General features: G+C 64.2%; 3 protein-coding genes across 6 annotated transcripts in view; 2 read left to right on the top strand and 1 right to left on the bottom strand.

Moving 5' to 3' along the window:
* Positions 1-3,612, top strand: part of KASH5 (KASH domain containing 5) — a 31,227-nt gene extending 27,615 nt beyond the window's left edge. For both annotated transcript variants that reach the window (XM_044988198.1, XM_044988197.1), the window contains exons 18-20: positions 816-880; positions 2,006-2,116; positions 3,307-3,612. In XM_044988198.1, the coding sequence (XP_044844133.1) occupies positions 816-880; positions 2,006-2,116; positions 3,307-3,508 (378 nt within the window). In that variant the 3' untranslated portion in view covers positions 3,509-3,612. The remainder of the gene's footprint in view (positions 1-815; positions 881-2,005; positions 2,117-3,306) is intronic.
* Positions 3,613-4,485: 873 nt separating this feature from the next.
* On the bottom strand, positions 4,486-8,287 carry LOC123349915 (GTPase HRas-like). 3 transcript variants are annotated; one of them, XM_044988203.1, is made up of 5 exons: positions 8,159-8,287; positions 7,020-7,193; positions 6,716-6,894; positions 6,041-6,200; positions 4,486-5,558 (listed from the first exon to the last, which is right to left on the bottom strand). In XM_044988203.1, exons 2-5 carry the CDS (start codon positions 7,128-7,130, stop codon positions 5,448-5,450), a joined length of 561 nt encoding a protein of 186 aa, XP_044844138.1. In that variant the 5' UTR covers positions 7,131-7,193; positions 8,159-8,287; the 3' UTR covers positions 4,486-5,447. The 3 variants fall into 3 exon arrangements, with proteins under 3 accessions (XP_044844138.1, XP_044844140.1, XP_044844139.1); XM_044988205.1 differs by having other exon boundaries at positions 6,045-6,200; XM_044988204.1 differs by having other exon boundaries at positions 8,124-8,174.
* A 1,456-nt stretch (positions 8,288-9,743) lies between these two features.
* Positions 9,744-13,033, top strand: LOC123349916 (galanin peptides-like). The gene is made up of 6 exons (XM_044988206.1): positions 9,744-10,113; positions 10,600-10,677; positions 10,877-10,931; positions 11,491-11,580; positions 11,653-11,727; positions 12,292-13,033. Exons 2-6 carry the CDS (start codon positions 10,600-10,602, stop codon positions 12,342-12,344), a joined length of 351 nt encoding a protein of 116 aa, XP_044844141.1. The 5' UTR covers positions 9,744-10,113; the 3' UTR covers positions 12,345-13,033.
* The last annotated feature ends 2,944 nt before the right edge of the window (positions 13,034-15,977 follow it).

Genomic DNA, 15,977 nt, shown 5'->3' with positions numbered 1-15,977 from the left:
GCTAGCCTCTCTGGCTGGGAGCTCAGGGGCCAGGCAGGATGGTCCCGCAGGCCGGATGTGGCCTGTGGGCCATAGTTTGCTCACCTCTGCGCTAGAGTCCTCAGCCAATTGAAATGCCAACTTTGCCTACCACCTGCCAGCTTTCATGCCCCGTTTTAGGAACGTAGGAGAATTGCCAGGCTGGATCAGACCAGTGACCGACCGAGCCAGCACCCTACAGTTACGGGACATCCTACCCCACATTGTTTAAACGCAGTCTCTGAACCATGAGGGTTTACATCCCTGCTAAACCAGACAAGGCAAATGGTCCCATGGTTTGGGCCCTCACTTAGGCATTTGGCAACATGGGTTTGAATCCCTGCTCGACCCCTCTTCGCATGTGCCTCAGCTGTAAATGGGGGATAACAGCCTCTCCCTCCCTCCTAGGGGGTTGTGAGGCTAAAACCATTAGCAAGGTGCTCAGCTAAAACGCCTGATCAGTTTTTTACAATTCTTATTATCCAAGATATTCTTATCTGTCTAAATGTTCAACCCCTGGAAAACCTGCCCAGCTTCCACTAGATCACGAGCAAATTATGCGCTAGGTGAAAGCAGTGGGCCTCCTGGCAACCCTCCGGAGCCAGCAGAGAAGAGACCCCAGCTCCCTGCTGGGATAATCTGACAAGCCCCCTACTGTAAAACCCATCCTGCTGCCAGGGCAGTTCTGTCTCTCAGCACAGCCTGAGGTAGGGCAGCTAAGCTCTGCTGTGCAGGGTGGGGACAGCTCTGGAACAATAGCCCGTTCACTCCCCATTGTGTCTGATTGTTTCTCGCAGGCAGCAAAGCCCATCTGTCTGGAGGCCGGGCCCGCAGACGCTCTATTGTCCAGCCCAGCGGAGAGGTAAGCCTGCGGGTGACCCAAAGCTGCTGAAGCCGCAAGCTGGCATTTTAACGGTGGCGGAGAGCCGTTACAGGGGTCCGGTTACACCCCCAAGCGGGTGGAACAGCCTTGCAGCTGGCACGCGGAGCTCTGCTGACTTCCCGGTAGCTAAGATCATTTCCACCAGCTGGGGATCTGGCTGAGAGCCACAGAAGGGACGTCCAGAGGTCATCTACTCCACCCCCCCACACTGAGGACAGACCCAGTAAACCTAGATCGTCCCTGAGAGGTGTTTGTCCAAGCTGCTCTTAAAAGGGGTTTCCACAGCCTCCCTTGGTCACCCGTTCCCTTGCTGAAAGCTAGAAAGCTTTTCCTAATGTCCAGCCCAACTGGCACTCACTGCAAACAATTCCGGTTCCCTCTTGTCTTACCCTCGGTGGGCATGGAGAACCGATCGCTGTCCTTGGAACCACCTCATCCGTAATGGAAGACGACTTATTCCCCCCTCAGCCTTCTCTAAACTAAACTGCCCAGTTCCTTCAGCCTTTCCCCAGAGGTCACGTTTCTAAGCCTCTGATCAGGTCTGTTGCTCTCCTGCTCCCACCGACTCCAGCGAAAGCCCAATCGCATCCTTAGAAATGGGGGTGTTTGCCATTCCCCCATGGGCCAGAGCACAGCGTGCAGCCTGTGTCTAGAATGATCTTAGCTGTCCTGCCGGGCAGGATCTCACCGAGCAATTCGCACTATTCCTAACGGCTCTGGGACTGGCTCAGCTTCTGAGCAGGTGAGCGGCCCTGCCTGGGTATCTCCCTGCTGCAATTAAAGACCCGTGGCTGGCCTGGGTCAGCTGACTTGGGCTCACAGGGTTTGGGCCTATAAAACCAGAGCGTATTCAGCCTCTGAGACCCCCACGAGGGGGAATGTCTCAGAGTCCAGGCTCCAGCCTGGGCCTGAACCCTTTACAGCACCCCAGCCTGAGCCCCCCGCAAGCCTGAGTCAGCTGAGCCAGAGCCACGGGTGTTTTATCGCCGTGTAGACGTACCGTGTGTCTGGAGCACGTAGCCACAGTGCCCAGCCAAAGGCCTTGTTCAATATCCCTCATCACGACGATGCACCGAGATTCAAAGCTTGGCTTCTCTGTTCCAGGAGCCCCGCGGGAGGCCTGCAGCAAGGTGCACTCGTCCCCGTGCAGAACCAGCTGTCCCCTGTCAAACAGAAGCAGCTGCACAACTGCTGGCTTGAAACCTTAGCCCCCTGGTGAGTAGCCCCCTGCAGAGTTCGGTCTAATCCCAGTCCTCCACCCCACAGCACTGTGCCTACACAGTGCCACTCTCCCACCGAAGAGCTCTGTCCGGCCAGCGTCAAGGGTGTCCCAGAGGATGCGTGGGTGAGTCTAGAATGGTTTTCCTGCTGTATCACACTCAGCACTGGGATGTATAAACAGCAGGAACCTCAGGAACAAGTAGGTTACGTTCCTTCAGTGTCTGCCCCTGCTGGAATCCTGTGCCCAGTTCTGGCGTCCGCAACTCGAGGATGTGGAAAATTGGAGAGGTTAAGAGAGGAGCCCCCAGAATGGTTAGAGGATTGGAAAACGGCTCCAGGAGCCACGTCTATTTAGCTCCCGGAGATGGTTAAGGGGTGACTGGATCACACACTGTCACTACCGACGTCACAGGCTCTTCAGTCTAGCAGACAAAGGTCTAACACGATCCAGCGGCTGGAACCTGAGGCTACACAAACCCAGCCGGGAAATAAGGCACAAAATTTAACAATGAGGGGAATTAATCATCGGGCCAACGTCCCAGGGCTGGGGCCAGTTCTCCATCCCTGGCCACTGGTAACTCAAGCCTGGCTCTGTCGCTCCCAGGCCCGGTCTGTTTCAGACAGCAGTTAAGGCAGGGTGGTCCTTCCGGCAGCCGGCCACAGGCGCTCAGAGTGGATCACAGGGCCGTGCTGACCTTGCAACGTAGGAATCCAGATGCAAAGGGAACTGGACAAGGCTCAGGGCTCGCCCAGGAGCAAGTGGCACCAGGTTGCCTAACGGAGCGAATTTCACTCTGTTTAGACGGCTGCAAACCGCAGGGTGGACGCTCTCCTTTCACGTCAGCTTAAACCGCTTCCTGAAGGATTTAAGCTAAAGGGAAATAAGCCTGGTCTAAAGTGAAATCAAAAAAATCCGCCCGGGGTTAACGGAGAACTCTGAACGGTGCGTGCAGAGGGGAGTTTGCCAACACTGGTGTTAATTCCTCTCTGCTGCAGCCCCCGTGCACAGATCAGAGTTGGGGGGATGGGACGTCTAGGAGCAAGAGCCTTCAACCCCCCACGTTATCTTGGGGCGAGCTTTCTTTCTGAGGGACTGAGGCGGGGGCACCTCTGGTGCTCTCTGGATGGGAGGGGGAGAGCCGCAGCATCGCTCCTTTGTAAGAGCAGCATGTTTCTTTGTGCAGGTTTCGCTCGGGCCGGATATTCCTTCTGCATCAGCCCCAGCCCCAGCCCCAGCTCCTCCCCAGCCGCCTGCTGCTGGCCCTGCTTGCGACGCTGCTCCTGCTGCCAGCGCTGTGCTATCTGGTGCTGCCCAGCTGCACCATGGCCACAGGGCTGGGGTGGCCGCACCTCCAGCTGCGGTACCTCAGGCCCCCACCTGTGTGACCCCTTCCCACCCACACACGGGAACGCGGCTCGTTGGGGGCCCGGAAAGGACCTTTTAAGCTGCTGGGAGCAGCTCTGACTTGAAGGCAAATAAAGACAGTTTGGGCCGATGACCCAGGAGTGTAGCTTCAGTGCAGGGTCAGCCTGAGCCGTCATGGCCCTGTGGGTCCCCTTGTTCCCAGTCACCTGAGGTCCCTTCTGCGGTGCTCTGGCAGCTCCGAGCGGCCTACGGGCATTGCTGCCAGCCCCTGGCATTGGGGACAGGGCAGGGGTGTGGCCAGGGTTCCCTGCATGGTGTCTATTCCCTGTCCGTGGGGCACAGCAGGGGCTTGGCTGAGCAGGCTGTGGCTGGAATGTCCTGGCCCGTGGCGATTCTCTGCCCCGCAGGCTGTTGAGGGGGCAAATTGGGGGCACTGGGCCGCGCGATTCTCTACCCCCAGGGCCCATGGGGGGCAGGGTACTGTGGCTACTCCTCAGGGCCACGGGGAATAAGTTAGGGCAGATCTGGGGCTGCTTTATTGACAGTGGGGCCCAGGCAGGTCCCGGCTCCAGAGATCACAAAAGGTGGCTTTAAACTCCTGCAGCCAGAGCTCCAGAGCCGCAGAGCCCTTGGGTGAGGCCTGGCCTGAAGAGCAGGAAAGATCCCAGCTGTCAGCACTCGGGGTTTCTCCCTCACCCCCGAGCCCTGGGTCTAGCGCTCAGCTCCCACCCCAGCACATGCCCTGGTGCATCCCACCCTGGTCCCCCAGGCTCGGGCGCAGCAAGCAGAGACTGACACGTTTAAGACTCAGCCACCCTGGGACCTGGAGCATTTGTGGAGAAGCAACAGAACTGTGGACTTGGGGTCTGTCTACGTGGGATCCGCCCTCCCACCGAAATCAAGCCAGGCTGCGGCAGCTCCCCGTCAACATCAACTACGATTTCCCAGCCCGAGACGCAGGGATTGGGAACCGCAGACCGACTGGGCAGGCGTGTGGCTGGGTTAACTTCTTCACTGGTTTATTTGCAGCTCCCATTCTCTGCACAGCGCATTGGGGGAGAAATGCCTTTCGGGGGGGGGGGTGGGGCAGAAACAGAGCACCCATACACAGCTGACCCATTTCCACGAGCCGCCGGATCCTTCCCAATCCAAAAACTTCCCAGGAACAGCCAAAACAGCAGGAGAGGAACAGAGGGTAACCCCAATCTATCACTCCCCTCAAAACACAGCTACTGACCTTCTTCCGTCTCTGCTCTGAGGGACCCAAACCCCACCGTGGTCCCTGGCTCCCCACCCACCAGGTACGCCAATGGAGTGGGGCCATCACCATCCCCAGAACCTGGCACCAGGACTTCCAAAGCCTCCCGCTGTTGCAAACTGCACTCGGCCTGGACGCTCTTATTTCTCTGGGGAGCAAGTTACCCTCTCCCTCCATCGCACCCACAGGTGGTACAGCCGTTCCTGTCCCGGTGAAGACCTGCTCTCCAACTGCAGAGCAAACCGGAGAGCTGCTAACGGGACCAGAGCTTCAACCGCGCTAGCATCTGTGTTACCACAGCCTGGTGTTTGATCGGACAGGGAGGAATTACAACCCCTCAGCTGATGGGATTTTGCTGCCCGCGCTTCTGTCTTCAGTCGTTTCAGGGGATGTTTCCTTCTCCTGCGAAAAACTGCCAGCAAACCGAAGGGCGTCTCCGGGCCGACGTCAGGGGGTAGGGTAGATCGGTGCAGTTTTGAAACTTGTTTTCAGTTGGAGCCTCAGGGACGAATGGAACCACGAAACCAAAAGAGAGTCACATCCTAGTCTCTGCTGCCTTCTCCTCCCAGCTGCTCCAAAGCCAACCAAGCATCAGGATGTTGCTGGACGCTGCGCGGCTGGAGTTTACACACCAAAGGGGCTCAGGAGGGGAAGGGCGCGGGGGCGGAAGGCTCCTCGCCGCTCCCGCGCCAGTCTGGCCCTCAGAGGATCACGCACTTCTTCTTGGAGCATTTCTTCTTGCGTCCGTTGCTGACCTTCTCCTTGTGTTTCCGGATCTCCCGCACCAGCGTGTAGAAAGCGTCCTCCACTCCCTGGCGTGACGAGAGCAGAACGGGCGAGAAGAGAAACACACCCAGCTAAAGGGGGGTTTAGACAAAGACCCCGCCCGAAAGCACGGCTGGCGCAGCGTTAAGGAGCCCTAGCGTGGATGACAAACGTGCCAAAACGCTGCAGAACGCGGACGCTGGCATCTACCCCCAAATGCTCGATCTCCTCCTAGCACTGGCGCACGAGATGTTTAACATCCCTCCCAAAAGGCGCTAGAACAAGACTAGCCAGAAGTCGCCAGTCACTTCTGGAATCGAGCTCGGCGTTTTGGGAGATGGAGGCCACCCAGGGGACCCAGCCTAGCAAGGAGAACATGGGTAGCAGCCTTCCCCAGTCGGAAGATTTTGTATTTTCCACTTATTTAAAAAAAAAAAAAAAGAAAAATCATTCTCCAGCCAGCTCTGGGGCCAAGGAAACAGGCTGGGGTCACTTTGCATCCCCAGCGCCGGCAGGGTCCCCCACGCACCTGCCTGGTTTTGGCCGAGGTCTCAATGAAAGGGATCCCGTAGCTCTTCGCCAGCTCCTGAGCCTGTTTGGTGTCCACCGTCCGAGAGGGCAGGTCGCACTTGTTACCGACTAAGACCATGGGGACGTCGTCCGAGTCCTTCACCCTGCTGATCTGCTCCCTGGGGCCGAAGGAAAGGGGCCATCGGAGCTGGGGGCTGAGAGAAGAGCGACCCCCCCGCCCCCAGTCCTGCGGCTTCGGTTGGGGGCATCGCTGCCAGGCCGGATGGTGCCCGGGCTCCTGAGGGTCTGTCGACTAGAGGCGGCTGCCGCTCTGGTCTAAATACAGAGCCGGAGCCAACGCTCACTGGTGCCAGTTGGGTCTGAATCAGCAACCCAAGGCGCTGCCACAAAACGGGGGACAGCATCATCTACAACCAGGCAAGCTGGTTCCCCAACACACAGCCCCCCATTATCCCAGCTCCGGGCTCCCCCCAGCTCTGCTGGTGCCCCTCGATCTCAACCCACATCCCCCTCTTTATCCCACCCCTGCTGGTGCCCCTCAGCCCCAACCCACGGTCCCCACATTATCCCAGTCTGGGCTCCCCCACAGCCCTGCCCCACCGGTGCCCCCCAGCCCCCCGTTATCCCAACCTACCCACATGCTGCCCCGGGCTGGGGAAGGGACCCCGCTGACCTGTAGTGGTGCACATCCTCGAAGGACTTTGCGTTGTTGATGGCGAAGACACAGAGGAAGCCCTCGCCCGTGCGCATGTACTGGTCGCGCATGGCGCTGTACTCCTCCTGCCCGGCCGTGTCCAGGATGTCCAGCAGGCACGTCTCGCCGTCGATCACCACCTGCTTCCGGTACGAGTCCTGGGAGGGGACGAGACAGGCTGGGAGTGCCCCAGCGCCAGACAGGCGGGGTCCCTCGGGGGCGGGGCAGGCACACGGGGGCGGGGGCGCGCGGGGGCCCCTCGGGGGCTGGGCAGGGGTCTCACCTCTATGGTGGGGTCGTACTCGTCCACGAAGTGGTTCTGGATGAGCTGGATGGTGAGCGCGCTCTTGCCGACGCCGCCAGCCCCCACCACCACCAGCTTGTACTCGGTCATGGCGGCCGGGGATCAAACGGCCCCCCCGGGGGTCCCGGCCTGGCTCATCGCTCGAAGCTGGCCCTGGAACCAGCCACAGCGTTAGAACGGGGAGCCAGGACGCCTGGGTTCACGCCTCTGCCACTAGCCCGGTGCTTAGTACTAGCCCGGCAATCCCCTGCGGCCCCCGATACCGAACCCCAGCCTAGCCCTGCCCCCCAATACCAAACCCCAGCCTAGCCCTGCCCCCCAATACCAAACCCCAGCCTAGCCCTCCTCCTGCTGCCAATGGCCTCACCCCCAAACTCAACCCTTCACCACAGCAGCTGCTCCCCACCCAGCCCCACCCCCCCAGCTGTCCTCTCCCCCTCCCCAGCTCCCTCCCCCATCCCCACCGCACCCCGCACTTCAGTGCAGCCACCTCCCCTCTGCCCACTCCCCTTTAACGCACCCCAAGGCAGATCCTCCCTCCCTGCTGCTACACCCCAAACCCCCCATGCCACTCCTCCCCTACACCCCAATCTGCCCCACCCCAATCCCCCCACACTCCATACCCCCATGCCGCTCCTCCTACACCCTCAATCTGCCCCACCCCAAAACCCCTCATGCCCCCCACCCTTCCCCTACACCCCCATACTGCCCCTCCCCTACACCCCCCAATCTGCCCCTCCCACCCCCCATACCCTACACCCCATGCTGCCGCTCGCCTACACCCCCATATGCCCCCCACCACCCCTCTCTTACACCCCCATGCCACCCCTCCCCAGGTCCCAATTCCTACACCCCACCCCCAACACTGAAAGCTTCCCCACTCTATGCACCCCCAGGGAACTTCCACTGCAATGCAACACAGCCCCCCCCCAGCCCCATCCCAGCCCCCAATGCACCGCCTCACCCTTATGCATCTCCTCCCCTCCCACCCCGGACACCAATGCACCCCCTCCCCCCATGCACCGCCCCAGGCCCGGTGCACCCCCTCCCCCCATGCACCACCCCACCCGCACGCAAACCCACCGGCTCTCCCACGCCTGAGCCAGACCCCGCCTCACCTGCAGCCGGCTCAGGAGCTCGCTGCCCCTCCCCCTCCAGCCCCGCCCTGCAGCCGCTCCCGGGCCCAGCACGGGACAGGCCTCGCGCCGGACACCTCCCCCGGCAGCCAATGGCAGCGCCGCCCCTCCCCCCACGCCACGCAGCAGCCAATCAGCGCTGGGGGCACCATAGAGAGGGAGGCGGGGGTTGAGCGACTGCGAGGGGGCAGCCAGCGCCCCCTAGCGGGGCCCCGCCCTCAGCTCTGCAGGTGCCCCTCACTCCCGACCCGCAACCCCTGCCAGCCCAGCCCTGGGCTCCCCCCAGCCCTGCCGGTGCCCCTCACTCCCGACCCGCAACCCCTGCCAGCCCGGCCCTGGGCTCCCCAACAGCTCTGCCGGTGCCCCTCACTCCTGACCCTCAGCCCCTGCTAGCCCGGCCCTGGGCTCCCCCCAGCCCTGCCGGTGCCCCTCACTCCCGACCCGCAGCCCCTGCTAGCCCAGCCCTGGGCTCCCCCCAGCCCTGCCGGTGCCCCTCACTCCCGACCCGCAGCCCCCTGCTAGCCCGGCCTTACCGGTGCCCCTCACTCCCGACCCTCAGCCCCCTGCTAGCCCGGCCCTGGGCTCCCCCCAGCCCTGCCGGTGCCCCTCACTCCCGACCTGCAGCCCCTGCCAGCCCAGCCCTGGGCTCCCCCCAGCCCTGCCGGTGCCCCTCACTCCCGACCCGCAGCCCCTGCTAGCCCGGCCTTACCGGTGCCCCTCACTCCCGACCCTCAGCCCCTGCTAGCCCGGCCCTGGGCTCCCCCCAGCCCTGCCGGTGCCCCTCACTCCCGACCTGCAGCCCCTGCCAGCCCAGCCCTGGGCTCCCCCCAGCCCTGCCGGTGCCCCTCACTCCCGACCCGCAGCCCCTGCTAGCCCGGCCTTACCGGTGCCCCTCACTCCCGACCCTCAGCCCCCTGCTAGCCCAGTCCTGGGCTCCCCCCAGCTCTGCCGGTGCCCCTCACTCCTGAACCGCAGCCCCCTGATTGCCCCCCCCGCCCTCCAGATGTGTCTGCGAGCCCCTGAAGTCACTGGTGAGCCCGGTGACGCACTCAGTCGGTGCCCTGGGCTCTTGGCCAGGATTCACACGGATGCTCTAATTGTGCTGATGGGGACAAGGCCTGAGGCTCTTACCCAGCCTCTCTAATGAGAATAAAGGACCATCTGCCAATGCCCGGGGGGAGCCAGGACTCCTGGGCAGGACTCCCTGACTCAGGGAGGGGAGTCGGGTCCAGTCAGTGGTTAAAGCGGGATGGGACCCAGGCGACCAGACAGCAAATATGAAAAATCAGGACAGGGGTGGGGGGTAATAGGAGCCTAGATAAGAAAAAGACCCAAAAATCGGGACTGTCCCTATAAAATCAGGACGTCTGGTCCCCCTAGACCACGGGTCAGGACCAGGCTCAGTAATGGGGAAACTGAGGCACGGCGAGACGTGCCCAGCCTCGGGTGCCCAGGTGTCCCCAGTTTACAGGGACAGTCCCAATTTTGGGTCTTTTTCTTATCTAGGCTCCTATTACCCCCCACCCCCGTCCTGATGTTTCACACTTGCTGCCTGGTCGCCCTAGCTCAGCCCCCCAGATAAAACCAATCAATGCAGGTAGTGCCTGGAATAGAACCCAGGCGTCCGGCTGCCCCCGCCGATTTCCCCTTGAGCCCCCCTGCCCCTAGAATCCCCCCAGTTCCCCACTCCTGCCCCCCCCCATGTGCTGGAGTCACTTAGAGCTAATTACACCAATTTTCAGGCCCATTTTCTGACTAAGTGGAAAAGAGAAATTAGAGGCAACATAAATGAACCAGCCCCCCCCTCGAATCCGTGGGGGGCGATTAGCTACACCCCCCCGGCATGACGCACCCATCTGCCCCCCCCCCCAGCCCCTGCCCTGTATAAATCCAGTGCCTGAGCCCCCGGCTGCAACCAGAGCGGGGCAGAATTTGAGGTGAGATTCCCCCAGCCCCCCAGAATCGGGCCCTGCCAATGCCAGGGCTGCGGGTCGGGAGTGAGGGGCACCAGCAGGGCTGGGGGGGCAGGGCTGGGCTAGCAGGGGGCTGCAGGTCGGGAGTGAGGGGCACCGGCAGGGCTGGGGAGCCCAGGGCTGGGCTAGCAGGGGGCTGCAGGTCGGGAGTGAGGGGCACCAGCAGAGTTGGGGGGAGCCCCGGGCTGGGTCAATGGGATGGGAGGGTTTTTTTTGCCCGGGGGGGGGCAGAAATATCCCATGGTGCATTGGGCTGAGGGTAAAACCAGGCGTGTGTGTGATGAACAGCATTTGGGGGGCAGAGATAGAGGGAGCCCGGACGCCTGGGTTCTATCCCAGCTCGGGGAGGGGAGGGGGCTGGGAGCCCGGACTCCTGGGTTCTCTCCCCAGCTCCGGGAGGGGAGGGGGCTGGGAGCCCGGACTCCTGGGTTCTCTCTCTCTCTTTCACAGATGGGGACCCCTGCTGTGCTCTGCATCTCTCTGGCCCTGTGGGGGCTGCTGGGCGAATGTGCTGGGATCCCTCTGACGGTGAGAGGCCCCCCCAGCCCCTCCTCCTGCCACCCCCTCCCCCAGTGCCCCCTCCCGGTCTGTCTCCTCCATCCCCACCGGGCCCCCTGAATGGTACGATCCCCACCAGGCCTCTGCTGGGGTCCTGAGCTGTCCCAGTGCGCGAGCGGGGGGGGGGGGGGGGCGAAGCTACTCGGTTAATGGGGTTTTTTTCCTGCAGCTCAAAGACAAACGTGGCTGGACCCTGAACAGTGCAGGCTACCTGCTGGGCCCCCGTGAGTACCCCCCGCCGCCCGGAGAGAACCCAGGCGTCCTGGCTCCCCCTCCCCCCCGGAGAGAACCCAGGTGTCCTGGCTACCCCCCCCCCCCGAGGTGTCCTGGCATCCCCTCCCCCCCCGGAGAGAACCCAGGTGTCCTGGCTCCCCCTCCCCCCCCGGGAGAGAACCCAGGCGTCCTGGCTCCCCCTCCCCCCCCCCCGGGAGAGAACCCAGGCGTCCTGGCTCCCCCTCCCCCCCGGAGAGAACCCAGGTGTCCTGGCTACCCCCCCCCCCGAGGTGTCCAGGCATCCCCTCCCCCCAGGGAGAGAACCCAGGCGTCCTGGCACTCCCCACCCAAGCATCCTGGCTCCCCTGCCACAATGCCGCCCCCCCGCCCCGGGAGAGAACCCAGGCATCCTGGCTCCCCCTCCCTGCTGTGCTGCCCCCCTGCCGGGAGAGAACCCAGGAGTCCTGGTTCCCAGTAACCCCTGCTCTAAGCACGAGACCCTCCCTCCCCAGCTGGGATAGAACCCAGGCGTCCGGGCCCGCAGCCCCCCCCTCACCCTCTCTCTCGCAGACGCCCACCGCCCGCTGATGGAGAAGGGGGCCTTAGCCGGGAAGCGGGAGGCCGCGGAGGAGCCGGTGCAGCTGGAGGTGGAGTTCGATGGTGAGTCCCTGGCCCCCGCCCCCCTCAGGGCCCCACTCTGCACCCCACTCACCCGCCCCCTCTCTCCTCCAGGTGCCCCCCTGCGCCCCCCGGCTGAGCGCGGCCTCCAGACTTTGCTGGATTTCCTCTCCTCCCTGTGTCTCCCAGGTGAGTGCCAGGGCCGGACCCGGGGCGGGCGAGGGGGGTAGTGGGTAAAGGCAGGGGGGGGCTGGGAGCCAGGACTCCTGGGTTCTCTCCCTGGCTCTGGGAGGGGAGTGAGATCTAGTGGTTACAGCTGGGAGCCAAGACTCCTGGGTTCTCTGCTCGGCGAGGGGAGTGGGGTCTAGTGGTCAGAGCAGGGGGGCTGGGAGCCTGGACTCCTGGGTTCTCTCTCTGGTTCTGGGAGGGGAGTGGGGTCTAGTGGTTAGAGCCAGGGAGTGGGTTGGGGGTGGGGGGCTGGGAGCCAGGACTCCTGGGTTCTCTCTCTGGTTCTGGGAGGGGAGTGGGGTCTAGTGGTTAGAGCCAGGGAGTGGGTTGGGGGTGGGGGGCTGGGAGCCAGGACTCCTGGGTTCTCTCTCTGGCTCTGGGAGGGGAGTGGGGTCTAGTGGTTAGAACGGGGGGAGGGAGGGGCTGGGACCCAGGACGCCGGGGTTCTCACACCGTCCCCGGGGTGGGGGCGAGGGCTTGCCCATGGAGCTAATCAAGGGGTCTCTGTCTCCTTCCCTCCTGCAGAGCTGGGGGCCCTGGATCGTCTGCCCCTCCCCGATGCCGCTGGGCAGCCCTAGCCCCCCGGCCCCCCGCCGAGCTGCCTGTGCCAGGAGCCCCCCCTCACGGTGACGGGCGCACGCCCCAGAGCAGCGCCCCCTGCCCTGGTGCGGACACACTCAGCCCTCCCCCGACCTGGGACCCCCCCCCCCGTCTTCTGGCCTCCCACACAGGCGCCTCCCCCTCCCATTCTGCCGCCACCAGCCCCCTGGCCAAGCAAAGGGGAGTCGCCCCCGGGTACCCCATTCCACTGCCTGCCCTGAGTGTGATAGTGGCGGGGGAGTGGGGGCTAGTGGTTAGAGCAGGGGGGGGCTGGGAGCCCGGACTCCTGGGTTCTCTCCCTGGCTCTGTGACTGCTTCCCCATGTGCCCTTGGGGGTACGTCCCTTCTCCATCACTCATTGCCTCAGTTTCCCCTCCCACGGCCCCCTGGAACGCTCTCGTCATCATGCTGCATGGGGGACAAGTGACGGGGCTGCGGACCCCCGGGAGACTCCCCCTCTGCAGTACGGGGCACTTGACACAGCTGCAGCCAGCGCCTCCCTGCGACACGTCCTGGAGCTGGATGTCGACCCGACGCTCCCCGAGCGCGGCGGCTGGGACCGCCGGCGGCCCACAGCGGAGGGCACAGACGGGGCCGGGGACCCCCAAATCCTGCAGGGATCCTGGGGGATCAGGCCCTCCCCAGCCCCAGCCCCCTGTCTCGGGGGGGGGGGGGGAATCGCCCTAAGCAACCAGCCAATAAATATTTCACTGCTCGATATTTCTGTGTGGTGCTTGGGCTGGGGCTGGGAGCCAGGACGCCTGGGTTCTCTCCCCGGGTCTGGGAGGGGAGTGGGGTCCAGTGGTTAGAGCAGGGGGGGTGCTGGGTGCCAGGACTCCTGGGTTCTCTCCCCGGCCCTGCAAGAAGCTTAGGAGTGATGCAGCAGGAATCTGTGGGTTGGCAGCCCCCTGGGGGTCGCTCTCACTGGGGTGAGCCCCTCGGCTTCCCGCCCCCTGGAACCCCCCCTTGGAGCCTGCAGCCCCACCCACCGGGGTCAGGCCAGGAGCCCCCCACAGCGAGTGCCACAGGATGGGCCCCAGAGGCAGAGGGAGCCAAGCCCCCCAGCTCCAGGCTCGGGAGTGAATCGGCCGTGGGGGGGTTGTTGGGGGTCTGGGTGCAGCGTGGAGAGTCCTGGGTTAGTGCCGAGGACAGAAATTACAGCCAAGCCCGGCTAGGTCGGACCCGAGCCCAGAGCCCCCCGACCCCTTAGTGCCAGTGCCCCCAGCTCCCCCCACCAGCCCCACACGGAGCAACCCCCCCCGGCCCCTCGTCCTCCAGCTGGTCGCCCCCGCCCGGCTCCCTGCCCAGGGGGCACCCGCGGGCGTTAGCTCAGTCACACCTGGGGCTCGGGGTCACTGCAAAGAGTGAACAACCGTCTCCCCCACCGCTGGCTAACCAGGCAGCTCATAGGGAAACTGAGGCATGCACAGACTATTATGGGAAATCGCCAGGACAACAGCTCACCTGCCCCACATATTGTCTGGGGGGCTGGGCAGAGCGCGGTGGTCAGCAGGGGGGCAGAGAGGGGCCCCCGCCCTGGGGCCGGATGGGAGCCGGTGCCCCCCAGAGGGGACAGGCCTCTCGCCCCATTCCCGGCCCCCTCCCCCAGCCAGCCACGCTCGCGGTAACTTGCTCTGATCCTGGGGTCACTCCGGGGGCTGGAAATTGCTCCTCAGCTAATGACCAGCCTGCGAGGAGCAGCAGCAAACGAGCAATTAGCCTGTGGCTCGTTAGGCTGGTGTCTGGCCGGGGAGCCCCCCCCGCCCCGCACCATCTCTCTCTCTCGCTATCCCTGTGCCCCCCCCCCGCACCCGGCATCTGCGTCTCTCTGCAGGGCCCTGTCACGGAGCCCCCGGGCGCTGCTCTGGAGCTGCTCCCCACCAAGCCAGGCAGGACTCTGGGAGCCTCCTCCCCTCGGAGCAGACTGTCTCCAGGGCAAGAAGCTCCCACGGCTTCACCTCCTGGGTCTCTCCTTGGAGCATTCAGCATCCTCTGCCCCTCCATGCGCTTCCCCCAGCGAGTCGCCCAGGCCGGGTCCTGGGGAAGCCACAGGGTCCTGCCCCCCCACTCCGCAGTCAGACGTGACTCTCAGCCAGCCAGTAACACAGAGGTTTATTCGATGGCAGGAACAGGGTCTAACACAGAGCTTGTAGGTACAGCGAACCGGACCCCTCGGCCGGGTCCATTCTGGGGGGCAGTGAGCCAGACCCCCACGTCTGCCCTTCACGCCTCGTCCCCAGCCAGCCCCAGACTGACACCCCCTCCAGCCCCTCCTCTCTGCTCAGCTCCTTCCCCGGGCCAGGAGGTCACCTGACCTCTTTGTCTCCCACACCTTCAGTTGGCACCTTTGCAGAGGGGGGGCCCAGGCCATTAGTTGCCAGGAGACAGAGCGTCAGGCATTTAGGTGCACTGGCCCCTTCCTCTGCAGCAACCACACCCCCTGATCCACCACCTAGATACTAAGAGCCGCAGAGGGGACACTGAGGCACCAACACCGTATTCAGAGCAAACATTAAGAACATTCCTAGTTCGTCACACTCCCGTCACCCCCCCAGCCCCGGCTCTGTGTGCCCAGCGGGGGCCGCGGCGTGGGGCCCGTCCGGCTGCGCAGGGGGGCATGTGGGGGGGGATCAGTAACACCCCCCCCCGACAACCTGAAGTGGGGCTGCTCCCCAGGGAGGCAGCTGGAGGGGGGACAAGACGGACACACCCGCTGCCCAGGGACGGGGCGGTGGGGGGAGCTCGGCATGTGTCGGTGTGTGGGTGTGTCCGTCTGTGTGTCCGTCTGCCTGTGTCCGCCTGGCTGCGTGTGCGTCCGTTTGTCTGTGCCTGCCTGTGTGTGATGAAGTGGGGGGGGGGTTTCTTGTTGTTTCCTTCATTTTCCCAGTGGGTTGCATGCGGAGGGGGTGGGACTCAGTGTCCCCGGGTGTTACGGGGTAACGAGGGGAGGGGGGAGGGAGTTTGTGGGCACAGAGGGCCGCAGAGGGAACGCGGGACCCCGGCCGCTGGCCTGGAGGATGGAGACCCCAGCGACTGGTGCCCTGGTGACCCGGAGACCCGGCTCAGGAGTCGCAGCCGGTTCTGGCCGGGGGGAGGACAATGGGCTGCGGGGACGGGACCCCGGTGACCTGACCAGCCGGGACCAGCCAGAGGGGCCAGAGGACGGGAGAGGGGAGGAGCCCAGGTGACCCTGTTTCCCTGGAGAGAAGACAATGGACAGAGTGGGGCTTGGGGCCGGGGGTCTCAGATGCCCAGCTGGGAGCAGGGGGGCTCGGGGCTGGAGGGGGGGGGCAGAGCCCCCCTGGCTGCAGGGGGACTGGGACGTGCTGGGCTGAGGGGGGCCAGGCCTGAGGCTGGAGAGTTTCCTGCGCTGGGTTCAACGCTCAATAACCCTCCTGTGTTACGCTGGCTGAGTCGCTCCGGGCGAGAGAGCAGGGTGGGGGGCGGGGGGGCATCGGCCCCTTCGGGGGGGTGGAGGCCCCGGGGGTCCGAGCGAGGGGACTCCCTGAGGGGCCCACGGCAGAGACAGACGCGCTGAGGCTCAGGGAGGGGCGGCTCCAGGAGGTGGAGGGGCCGGACCCCGGGGGAGAGCGGCCCCCCGAGAAGGGCTG

The sequence above is a fragment of the Mauremys mutica genome, chromosome 15 (assembly GCF_020497125.1).
Source record: "Mauremys mutica isolate MM-2020 ecotype Southern chromosome 15, ASM2049712v1, whole genome shotgun sequence".
NCBI classification, from domain to species: Eukaryota; Metazoa; Chordata; order Testudines; family Geoemydidae; genus Mauremys; species Mauremys mutica.
The sequence above is the reverse complement of the archived record's forward strand: the minus strand, read 5'-3'. Positions and strand labels throughout refer to the sequence as shown.